The 12573-nt window shown below is 34.1% G+C and overlaps 1 protein-coding gene across 4 annotated transcripts in view; it reads left to right on the top strand.

Annotated features, from left to right (window-relative positions):
* Positions 1–12573, top strand: part of FNDC3A (fibronectin type III domain containing 3A) — a 252913-nt gene that overhangs the window by 85571 nt on the left and 154769 nt on the right. For all 4 annotated transcript variants that reach the window (XM_053665453.1, XM_053665452.1, XM_053665450.1 and 1 more), the window contains exon 3: positions 9881–9956. In XM_053665453.1, coding sequence (XP_053521428.1) covers positions 9881–9956 — 76 coding nt within the window. The remainder of the gene's footprint in view (positions 1–9880; positions 9957–12573) is intronic.

Genomic DNA, 12573 nt, shown 5'->3' with positions numbered 1-12573 from the left:
GATCTTTTTTCCTATGGGATTTTTTAAAAGATTTTACATATAAATGAGATTACACAGTGTTTGTCTTTGTCTTACTTATTTCACTTAGCATAGTACATTCAGGGTTTGTTTATATTGTTACAAATGGCAGGATTTTCTTCTTTTTATGTCTGAATAATATTCCATTGGATACATATACCACAACTTCTTTACCCATTCCTCTGTGATGGACACGTATGTTGTCTCCATGTCTTCACCATTATAAATAGTGATGCAGTGGATATGGGAGTGCAGATATCTTTTTGTGTTTTCATTTTGTTCAGATCTGTACTTACAAGTGGAATTGATGGATCATATGATGGTTCTAATTTTAATTTTTTAAGGAACATCCATACTATTTCCCATGGTAGCGTGGCCAATTTACATTTCCAACAACAGTGCACAAGGGTTTCCTTTTCTTCACATCCTTGTCAACATTTGTTATCTAGTGTCTCTTTGATGTCAGTAAAAACAGATGTGAGATAATACCTCATTGTGGTTTTCATGTTCAATTCTTTAATGATTAGTGGTATGGAACAACTTTTCATGTATCTGTTGGCCATTTGTATATCTTCTTTGGAAAAATTTCCATTTCGCTCCTGTGCTCATTTTTAAATTGCATTATTTGTTCTTTTGCTGTTGAGTTGTAGAAGTTCCTTATATATTTTGGATATTAACTCTTTGTGAAACATTTGCAAAGTTTTTTTTCCATTCTACAGCTTATCTTTCATTTTGTGGATCATTTCTTTTACTTTTTATGCAAAAGTTTTTCAGTTTGATATAGTCCCACTATTTTTGTTTGTACTTTAGGTGTGATATCCAAATAATCATTGCCAAGACACATGTCAGAAAGCTATTTTCCTATGTATTCTTTTAGAAATTTCATGGTTTGGGGTAATGTTTATGTCTTTCATCTCTTTTGAGTTCATTTTTGTGAGTAGTATAAGATAGTTTCATTTTTTTCTTATGCACTTGAAGATCAGTTTTGCTGGAATTTCTTATAGAAAAGCCTTGATCTTGACTTACTTGTCAGATATTAGTTAGCTCTGTATGTGTGGGTTATTTCTTTTGGGCTCTGGAATCTGTTCCATTGGTCTATTTGTTTATGTTTCTGCCAGTACCATAAGATAGGCTTGAAATCAGTGGCTCCTACATTGTTCTTTCTCAGGATTGCTTTGGCTGTTTGGGGTCTGGTGGTTCCACATAAAGTTTTAGATTGTTTTATTCTACTCCTGTAAGAAAAATGCTCTTGGAATCTTGACAGGGATTGCATTGAATCTGTAGGTGGCTTTGGGTAGTGTGGAGATTTTAACAATATTAATTCTTCTAGTCTGTGAACACAGGATACCTTTTAATTTATTTGTGTATTTTTTTTAGTTCTTTTATCAGTATCTTATAGTTTCCAATGTCCAAATCTTTCACCTTCTTGGTTAAATTTATTCATAAATATTGTTTTTGATGCTATTGTAAATGGGATAAATGGGATCTTTTTTCTTTTTTCAGATAATTCATTGTTATTGTATAGACACAGAACATTTTTGTATGTTAATTTTGCATTCTGCACCATTGCTTAAGTCACTGATTACCTTAACAATTTTTTGGTAGAGTCTTTTAAGATTTCCAAATATAAAAGCATATCATCTATAAAAAGAGATGTTTTACTTCTTCCTTTCCTATTCTCTTCTTCCTTTCCTATTGTATTTCTTTTCCTTTCCTAATTGCTGTGGCTAGGACTTGGAGTATAGTACTATGTTGAGTAAGAATGGTGAGAGTAGACACCTTTGTCTTGTTCCTGATCTTAGAGGAAAAGCTTTCAAACTTTTACTGTTGAGTATGATGTTAGCTTTTAGCTTGTTGCATATTAGCATTTATTGTATGGAGATACCTTTCTTCTGTACCTTATTTGTTAAAGAGTTTTTATCATGAATAGATCTTGAATGTTGTCGGATGTTTTTTCCATATCGAGATGATCAAATTCTTTTTTTCTTCTTTTATTCTGTTAATGTGATATGTCACATTTATTATGTGTGGTGAACCATCCTTGCATCCCAGGTATAAAACCCACTTGTATTAAAAAGAATGATCTGATTAATATGCTACCAAGTTTGGTTTCCTAGAATTTTGTTGAGAATTTTAATATTTATATTCATCAGGGATATTGATCTATAGTTTTTATGGGGGGGATTCCTTGTAGTGTTATTTTCTTGCTTTGGCATCAAGGAAAACTTGAGAAGGATTCACATTAATTATACTTTAAATGTTTGGTAAAATTTACCAATGAAGCAGTACTATTTTGGGCTTCATTGGGAGATTTTTAATTACTGACTTAATCTTACTGCTAATTGGTCTGTTGAGATTGTCTAATTCCTCGTGATTCAGTCTTGGTTGAGTATGTCTTTAAGAATTTTTCATTTCTTCTAGGTTGCCAGTTTTTGTATAGAGTTGTTCATAATAGCCTCTTATCCTTTGTAATTTTGTGGTTTGATTTGTAATGTATTCTTTTTAATTTTGTTGATTTGAGTTCTCTCTTTTTTTCTTTGGTTTGTTTAGTTAAAGATTTGTCTGTTTGCACATGGCTTGATCCTGCTGTATATTAAAAATCTCAAAGAATCCTCAGAAAAATGACTAGAGGCTTCTGGTCAAAATGGTAGTATTTAGGTCAATGCAGTACTCACATCTCTCACAATCAGATCGGAATTATATCTAAGCTACAGGACAACCATAATTTAGAACTTCCAAAAACCCAGCTGAAGCAAGTCTACAGCTAAGGATGTAAAGAGGAAGCCACATCGAGACTAGTAGGAGGGGCAGAGATGTAGAATGTACTGGTCCAAACCCATGTGTGGCAGATAAAAAGTGGGATGGATATCTCAGCTGCAGAGATCCCAACTTAGAAGCGATGAGTCCCAGGCCCTCATCTAGCCTTGCAGCTCAAGGTTCCAGTGCCAGGAAGAAAAGTCCTTATAACTTCTGGCTGTCAAAACCAATGGGAACTGTGAATGACTGAAACTGAAGGTTTCTGGAGTCCCAGACATTCCTCTTACAGGGAGTGTGTATGGACTTACTCAGACTCACTTGCTCCAAGCTCCAGCACTGGGGCAGTAGTTTGAAAGGCAGCTGGAACATACAGGAAGGAACTGAAGTGTCTGACACTAGGGCAAGTGCTGGAGAGACAGCTTTCTCCCAAGCAGAAGTGCTAGTGGAGGCCTTTGTGCCTTTTTTGAGCTCTCCCCCACAGAGCCAGCAGGAAGGTGCCATATTTTCAGTCTCCATCAACCTTGCTAAAGCTATTCATCCTGCCCTGGTGAGTCCCCAAGACTCTGCCCCACCCAACTTGCAGGCCCACCCAAACTGTTTCCATTGGCTTTTCCATATGAATGGCATTTCTTGGCTAATCCTTCTTTCAGACTTTTCTAAAATCTCTCAAATAAGCAGCACCTGGCCTAAGCACGCTCCATACCTCTGACTAAGTGGCTTCAGGCCTAGCACTAGTGGCAGCCAGCCTTAGTTTACAGTTTGTCCTCTCCTCGGCACCTCTAAGCTCAACTGAAGTAATAGCCATTTGCAGATGCCTGTGTGGCTCATGCCAAGTGACCCCAGTTAGAACACTGGTGGTGGCTGGCCTTTACCAGTACTTCTCAGGAAGCCCCTGAGCCAGTACACCCAGTGGACAGCTTCAGACCAAATTAAAGCACCACCTAACCATCTCATAAGTGACACACTCAAGGGGCAGACTCAGTGGGCACCAGAGGCCCACTGAAGCAAGTCTTGCTCCATGGGATGGGCCTCTGTACAGATGATTTTCCAAAGTGGTTGCAGCCAGTCCTTGCAGCTCATTGGCCTGGGGGTTAATCCCTTCCATTGAGGTGCCAACAGCAATCAAGGCCTAAGTACAACAGGAAGGTATAGACAGCTCATATTCTGGGTGGGATAGCACACATGTGCCCAGCTCGGGTCATCAGGGAGGCTATGCCACTGGATTGTACAGAACAACACTATTGTACATAAGGCTACTCTACCAAGACCAAGAGACATATGAGCTCTACCTAATACATAGAGATAATCACATGAATGCTGCCATAATGAGAAGACAAACAAACATCTCCCAAATGAAATAGTAGAACAAAACTGCAGAAAAAAGCATTAAACAAAATGGAGGCAAGCAATCTACTAGAGTCAGAATTCAAAATATTGTTTATATGGATGCTCAATGTACTTAGGGGAGGAGTAGTTGAGCTTAGAACTTCAACAATGAGATAGGAAACAAAAACAGAACTAGAAAAAATAAAGAATTAGAAATGAAGAATGCACTATAGGGAATCATAAGTGGAATAGATGTAGTGAAGGATCAAATCAGAGATTTGGAAGATAAGGAAACAGAAAACTCCCATTGAGAACAGCAAAAAGACAAATGAACCCCCCTCCTAAATGAGGATAGTGTAAAGTGCCTTTGGGACAACTTCAAGAGTACCAACTTTCACATCATTGGATGCTGGAAGGAGATGAGAAGGAGCGAGAAATTGAAAACCTAGTGAAATAATAATGACAGAAAACTTCCCTGACTTAGGGAAGGAAATAGACATAGTAGTCCAGAAAGCACAGAGAGTCCCAAAGAAGATGAACCCAAAGAGACCCATACCAAGACACATTATAATTAAAATGTCAAAGACAAAGAGATAATCTTAAAAGTAGCAAGAGAAAGCAATTAGTTACATACAAGGGAGCTCCCATAAGACTGTCAGCTGATTTCTAAACAGAAACTTTGCAGACCGGAAGGGATTAGCCCAAAATATTCTAAGTGATGAAAAGCAAGGACTTGCTGGGTTGCCCCCTGAAAAGTTTTTTTTTTTTTTCCATAAGATGGCTATAGTAGTGCTCAGTTGTCCTAAACATCATTAGAAACAATTTTGTTAGATTGTATTGTGACAGTTGTCATATCAACATGCATTAAAAAAACATTGAAATTGGTGAAGTTTTGTGTAGCCATTTTACTATTGAAGATGGAAGAAAATGTGCAACATTTTCAGCATATTATGCCTTTTTAGTTCAAGAAAGGTAAAAATGAAACAAACACAAAATTTGTGCAGTGTATGCAGAAGGTTCTGTGACTAATTAAACATGTCAAAAGTGGTTTGCAAAGTTTTATGCTGAAGATTTCTTGCTGGATGATACTCCATGGTAAGGTAGATCAGTTGAAGTTGATAGGGGTCAAATCAAGACATTGATAACAATCAACATTAATACATGTGAGAGATACTCAAAATATCCAAATCAATAAAGTTATTGGTGAAAATGAAAAATGTGTCTTTTAGTTTGCAGAAAAAAACTAAACAGACTTTTGGCCAACCCAACATAACCAAGATTACTCCACCCAACAAAGCTATCATTTAGAATTAAAGAACATCTAAAGAGCTTCCCAGACAAGAGAAATGTAAAGGAGTTCATCACCTCCAAGCTGGTGCTACATATGTTAAAGTATCTTTAAGAATAAGAAAAAAAGATTAAAACTATGAGTAATAAAATTGTAAAAAAATACATATCTATCAACAATTGAATCTAAAAACCAAACTAAATGAACAAACAAAACAGAAACAGACTCATAGGTATAGTGAACATTTGACGGTTGCCCCATGAGAGGAGGCTTTCGGGGAGGGGTGAAAAGGTGAAGGGATTAAGAAGTATAAATTGTTAGTTACAGAATAGTCACAGTGATGTTAAGTACAGCATAGGGAATATCGTCAATAACAATGTAATAACTATGGTGTAGGGTAATAGATTTATGGGCAATCAGTAGGTTACATAATGTCTAATCACTGAGTTGTACACTTGAAACTAATATAATATTGTATGTCAACTATAATTGAAAAATAAAAATATTTAAATATAACTAGAGTTAGTAAACATATCCAATAAATTGTAACATATAAGGTCAATACAAAAGTGCAACTTTTTTACACACTAGCAATGAAGAATCTGCAAAGGAAATTAAAACTATTTTATTTACCGTAGCATTCAAAAGAACAAAGAACATCAAAATAAATTTACCCAAGTTGGTGAAAGACTTGTATGTGGGAAACTAATGAAACATGACAAAAGAAATGATAGAGGACTTAAATAAATGGAAAGACATAATATGTTCATGGTCTGGAAAGCTTAATATTATGAAGATGGTAACACTGCCCTAAGGAATGTACATATTCAATACAAGTATTAGCAAAATTCTAGTAACCATTTTTCCCCAGAAATACAAAAGCCGATTATCAAATTAATAAGGAATTACAAGGGGTTCAAACAGTTTTGAAAAAGGTCAAAGTAGGAGTAACACTTTCCAATTTTATATCTACTAAAATCTACAGTACTTAAAACAGTACTGGCATAAGAATAGATATATAGACCAATGAAATAGAATTGAGAGTCCAGAAATAAACCCATATATCTATTGCTAATTTGCTCTTGACAAGGATGCTGAAACTGTTCAGTGGGAAAAGAATAGTCTCTTGAATAAATGGTGCTAGGGCAACTGGATATCTACATGCAGAAAAATGAAAATCTGCAGTTCTGCTTCACACCATTGTGAATCAGCAACTTAAATATGAAAGGCAAAACTATAAAACCAGAGGAAATTTTTTTGACCTTGGATTTGAAAGTTAAAATATGACTCCAAAAGTACAAATACAAAAAAAAGTACAACAAAAAAATTAGATAAATTGGACTGCATCAAAGTTAAGAATTTTTGTACATCGAAGAACGTATGAAGTGAATAGATAGCCTGCAACATGGGAGAAAATATTTGCAAATCCTGTATCATAACAATCTAGTATCTACAATATATAAGGAATTTTTTGATAAAGCAACAAAAAGACAAACCAAATTAAAATTAGACAAATTACTGGAATAGACATTTTTCTGAAGAAGATTACGAATACCCAACAAATACATGGCAAGATGCTCAACGTCACTGAACATTAGGGAAATGCAAATCAACCACAATGAGGTACCACTTTATGCCCACAGGATGACTATAATCAAAATAACAAGCACTGGCATGTAGAGAGATTGGAACCCTTGTATATTGTTATTGGGCATGTAAAATGATGCAGCTGAAGTGGGAAAGTTTGGTGATTTCTCAAAAAGTTAAACATATATTTGCCATATGACCCAGCAACTCAGTGTCTAGGTATATATCTCAAAGATTTTAAACATGCATGTTTATGGCAGCACTGTCCTCAATAGCCAAAAGGTCAAAGAGTCCAAATGCTCATCAGTGTTTGGATACACAAATTCTGGTATATCTATAAAAAGGAATGAAGTACTGATATATACTACAACCTGGATGAATTACAAACACATGCTTAGTGAAAGAAAACAGCCACAAAAGATCACACATTATATAATACATCCAAACATATCATATAAACATTTGGATGTTCATATAATACATCCAAAATGGGTAAATTTATAGAGACAGAAGCAAATTTTAGTGGTTACCAGAGTTTTGGAGTGGGAAAAGTAGAGTGACTCCTTAATAAATATGGGTTTTTATTTTGGAGTGGTTGAAAGTTTTGGAAGTAGATATTGGTAGTCATTATACGATGCTGTGAATATATTAAATGCCACAGAATTAAATACTTTAATATTAATTTAAAATTAATTTATGTAATAAGAATTTCACTTCACTAAAAATGTTAATAGTGGCAGGATCCTCATTAAGAATTTAATGAAATCCAAAGAAAACAGTAAACCTTCTTTGTAAAAAATTATAATATATACAGAAAGTTTCACATAAAATTCTGGGCAGTTCACAAACCCTGTGAATGATTGTCTATGGCCCCAAGTTAAGAACTTGTGCTTTAACTCATTGCCGGCCTCAGGTAACATCTTTCAGTAATTCCTCACCTCTACAAATTAGGAAAGGAGTGAAAATGATGGTATGTGTTTAAAAATTTTTTAAAGAATTAGGATTTGTTGGGATTGATAAAAATGTATTGGAAATGAAAGCAAACTGAAAATCCTCTAGCCCACTTTTAAAATTGTATGTTTTCTTTAAAATAGTTCTTGGATCTCAGGAAGTCAAAATAGCAGAAAAATCTAAAAAATAATAATAGTGAAAATACTGGATATGGTTAAAGCTGAATTAAGTAAAATACATAGTCTTAACTGCATATGTTTCTGAAGAAAGAATGAAATAGAGTATTCAAATGAAAAAGAAAAACATCGTGGTAAGCCTAAGGAAAATGAAAGGAAATCATTGGAGCTGAAAATCAAAGTTAATGCATTAAAAGAAACCTACTTAGATGACTACTGTAGCCTCCTGAGAGGTCTTCCTAGCACTACCTGCTTAAGTAACATTTAGCAATGCCCTTAAAATTGCTCTCAAGGCCCTTTATAACTGGCTTGTGTCTATCTTTAATATTTTTAATAGGTACATTCTAAAACTAAAATCAGGTAAAATTAATTGTAATAATGTTTATTTAACTTAGTATGTCCAGAATATTATTTTAACATGTAATCCATATAAAAATTATCAGGAAGGTATTTTACATTGTTGAGGTTTTCTGTATTCTTTGAAATCCAGTATGTATTTTACACTTATGGCACTTGTAAATACAGACTAGCCACATTTCAAGTGCTTGATAGCTAGCCACAAGTTAAATGTAGAAGCAATAGAAGATAGTCACAAAGGCAAAAAATAGCATTGGCTATAAGAAGATAAACAATTGTATTAAAAATTAAGGAAGAAACAAAATAGGAATATATTTGCAGCATAATATAGTGTAATATTATTACTATTAATATGTGAAGAATTAATACAAATCACTGGGAACACTTAAGACCCCCAAAAGATAACAAATGGCCAGTTTACAAAAGATCTACTAACAAACATAAAAGATAGTATATAACCTCATTAATAATCAAGTACAGATTTAAAAAAATAGTAATATACTACTTTCATCTATCAAGGTAGCAAAGACTTTAAAACTATAATTTCCAGGGTTGTGAAAAATGCAGTCAAAGGGTGTTCTCATCAAGCAAGGGTGAGGGGGGATATGAATTAGTAAAACCTTTGTAAAAATCAGTTTAGCAACAGACACAAAAATTGTTTCCTTGAATATATTATATAGAAGGAAAAAGTACATACCCAAAATTTACTTACTAGAGAAGGCTAAAGTATTGTAGTTAATGGGATAGTGATTTGATGAAATACTGTGAGCAGTAACAGGAAAAGTCTTTGTATAATATTAATCTGGAAAAAGATACAGAATCAGAGACCTTATATCTGTGTTTATGGAGAAAAATCAAGCCTATGTTTAGAAAACAAGACTAAGATATTTATCAGAATGTTAACAATGTTTACTTTAGGACCTCAGATTATTTTCTAGTTTACTGTTTTTCAAATGTCATAAAATTAGTGAGTATTACCTATATAATAAAATAAAATACTTAAAGTGGTAGGATTCTTAAATATGATTTGAAAAGTCATATTAATTCAAATATGCTCTACCTATAAGTGTATCCTGTATTTTAAAAAACACAGTACTTCTCAACTGATGAACTAAGCATAGGTGACCCAAATATTCTGTGGTTTCACTCCATCTTTCTTTTCATAGTGATGTTTATTGACTTTCCAGTACAAGTTAGCCACTATTTTTTTATTCCCTTACTTTTTGGCTTAACTCTCACCTTCAGAAAAATTAAATAATACTTTTCAAATTAATGTATAAAATATGTAACCCCTATTTTTTCCCCAGTTTAATAAGGTTAAATAGCTCACAACTACTCTCTTACTAGCAACATTTAATATCTTGATATACCAATTTGCTCTACTGTTGTTTTGATTAATACTTCTCCCCTTCATTTTAAGGTTATTCTGGTACAAGTTAACCCAGGGGAAGCATTTACAATAAGAAGAGAAGATGGACAGTTTCAGTGCATTACAGGTAAGAATGGTAATGTATATATACTTCTGGTTTCTTCCTTTCTTTTTCACTAACACTATACCAAAGCAAACTTTTAATACATTCCTGCTTAAGTATTGCAGTAGCATCCTAATTAGTTTCTTTGCCTTGTTTTCTTGATTAATCTTAGTATAATATTATATTGTTTATGTCACTTCTGTGCTCAAAAATCTTCAGTGAATCCAGTTCAGGTTCCTTAGTCTTTTTAAAAGATCATTTCGTCTTTTAGACTTTCTTTCCACTTTCACCTCAATACTGTTTTACTTCTAGCTTGTTAACTTGTTCACTGTCTCTTGAACCTGTCTTGTACTTACTGTATACTGTTCTTCTTACTTAGAATTCATCCATATCACTACCACCCCCCAGCCTATCCATAATTCAACACTGATGTCAGATCTCATCTTTAAAAGGTTTTTTGTAAGGTTTTTAGTGAGTATTCTCTTTGCATTACTCTGTAACTACCCCACACACATGCTTGTGACAAACAAAAATGTCTCCAGATATCAGCAAATGTTCCCTGGGGGGGACAAAATCACCCCCAGATGAAAACAACAAGCCTATGTGAAGGGAAGAGCAAAAAAGGTCACTGGCTCTGTAATTAGAGAACCTGAGTTTATCTGTCATTTATTGTCTGTATAAACTTTCATGTTATTTAACCTCTTTCAGGTACATTTCTTATCAGTAAAATTTCCATCTTTGTGATAATAGTACACCTCATAGGATAATTGTGGGGATTAACTAATGTGCATGTAAAGCACTGTAAACCAGACCCAGCACATATTATAAAGCACTTAACTAATGATGATGTTGGGTGCTGTGGTGTTGCTTAAAAGAAAGGTACCCCCATCACCTATGAAACCCTGTGATACCTATTATTGTGCTATTCATTTAACAAATATCTATGTTCTTTTTAGAACATTTCTTTTAGTTATATTTTTAAAAGCCGTTTAAATTTTGTTGTTTAACTTGAGATGTTCATTCATTCTCTTTAGATTTTAAGCACTTTGAGGGCAGATGTTGTTTCTTACATTTCTTTGTATACCCTTCAATTACTGGCCTTCCACATGTTCAGTACCTAAATAATAGTGTTGCTTTCATTTGAAAAGATCATATTAGAAGTAGGGTTTCGATATGCTTCATCATCCAACCTAGCATACTTCTGAGAATGAAAGAGACTCTAGCAATTACTCTAAGGCGAGTGGTAGCCAGTCAAACCAGGACTAATGGTACCCCCCATTTACTAGGTCTGTCTACTTGATTTAATTCAAGAAGAAATATACTAACTCTTTCTAGAGAGGCAATTAGCTCAGTAATTACAATAACAATTTTTTGACTGCCATATAAACCTTACATGCCTTAGAGTTAGCACTTTCTCTAAGTTAATGTAAATCTTTTATGCAGCAAATAAGATAACTTCAAAATAGGACAGGTCCACATACTATGAGCTTAAAAGAAAACACGTAGTAGATTTTTAGGTAATATAATAAATTTTGCCTGTCTTCACTTGGAAATTAGGATTTCATAAAATTTATTTTTATACAGGGTACCTCTTAGAATGTAGGTTTCTAAGAGAGCACTCACCTGAGGTTTATTTATATATCCCTTTTCAAATTGTTTACAATAAGTACTGTTTATGATGGAAGCATTTTAACTAATATAACATTGGTTTTTTAAACACATCTACAAATGGGGATACTATATACATTGCTATTTTAGTATGACTTAAAACACAAAAGCTGCTGGTTTTTAAATCTGATATTTTAAAAGTCAACTGTAACTGCATGGTTTAAATCCCCTCCCTCATAAAGTCAATTAATTTGATTTTTATGTGGCAGTTACTCCTTCAGTCAGGACCAAAAAAGCCAATCTAATTTATGATGTGCCTGTAGTACTAATAGTAGAAACTGCCTACCATGCGAAGATATTCTTAGGCATTGGAAACAGGATACTCCTCTCTTTATATTACCAATTACAAGAGTGGAAGCCTTGTTTTAAAATTATGAGGTAGAGTTTTTTAAAACACAGGAAAGGATAAGGGGAACCAGACAGAAAGTAAAAAGCTCTTCCCTCTGTTCTTATTAATCTAAAATTGAAATATGGGATATAGGTAGAAAGAATGAGGGATTGGGGTTTAAGTCTTTGTAAAGACCAGTGTGTCCTCAAACCAAGCAAGAAAATAAGATAGGATGACAAAAGAATGTAACTGCTGGAGCTCGTCTTCCTTTTCTTCCCCTTTGCCATCACTAGTTTCTATACCATGGCAGTCATCTTCCTGAAGTAGTTTTGGAGCTAGGTAAAAAAGTAAGAGTGAAGTAGAAGAGGAGGCAGCAGGTAAGAGAAAGTGTTAAAGGAGGAAAATAATATGCCAGTGAACCTGAGAGAAAAATGGGACCCTATAACCCTAAGGCCATCAAGTTAGGAAAGCTTATCTTTTCACAGCCATTATACTAAGAAAAAAAAAAACAAAAACCTGTAGTGAAACCTAAAGAATTGCCCTGGCTAGATTGCTCGGTTGAGTTGGAGTGTCATCTTGTATGCCAAAAAGGTTACAGGTTTGATTCCCAGTCAGGGCATGTACATAGGTTGTGGGTTCATTGTG

This window comes from Artibeus jamaicensis, unplaced genomic scaffold, assembly GCF_021234435.1.
Source record: "Artibeus jamaicensis isolate MK-2021 breed Jamaican fruit bat unplaced genomic scaffold, CSHL_Jam_final contig_414, whole genome shotgun sequence".
In the NCBI taxonomy this organism is placed as follows: Eukaryota; Metazoa; Chordata; class Mammalia; order Chiroptera; family Phyllostomidae; genus Artibeus; species Artibeus jamaicensis.
Note: the sequence above shows the minus strand (reverse complement) of the source record. Positions and strands in the feature narration are given on the sequence as shown.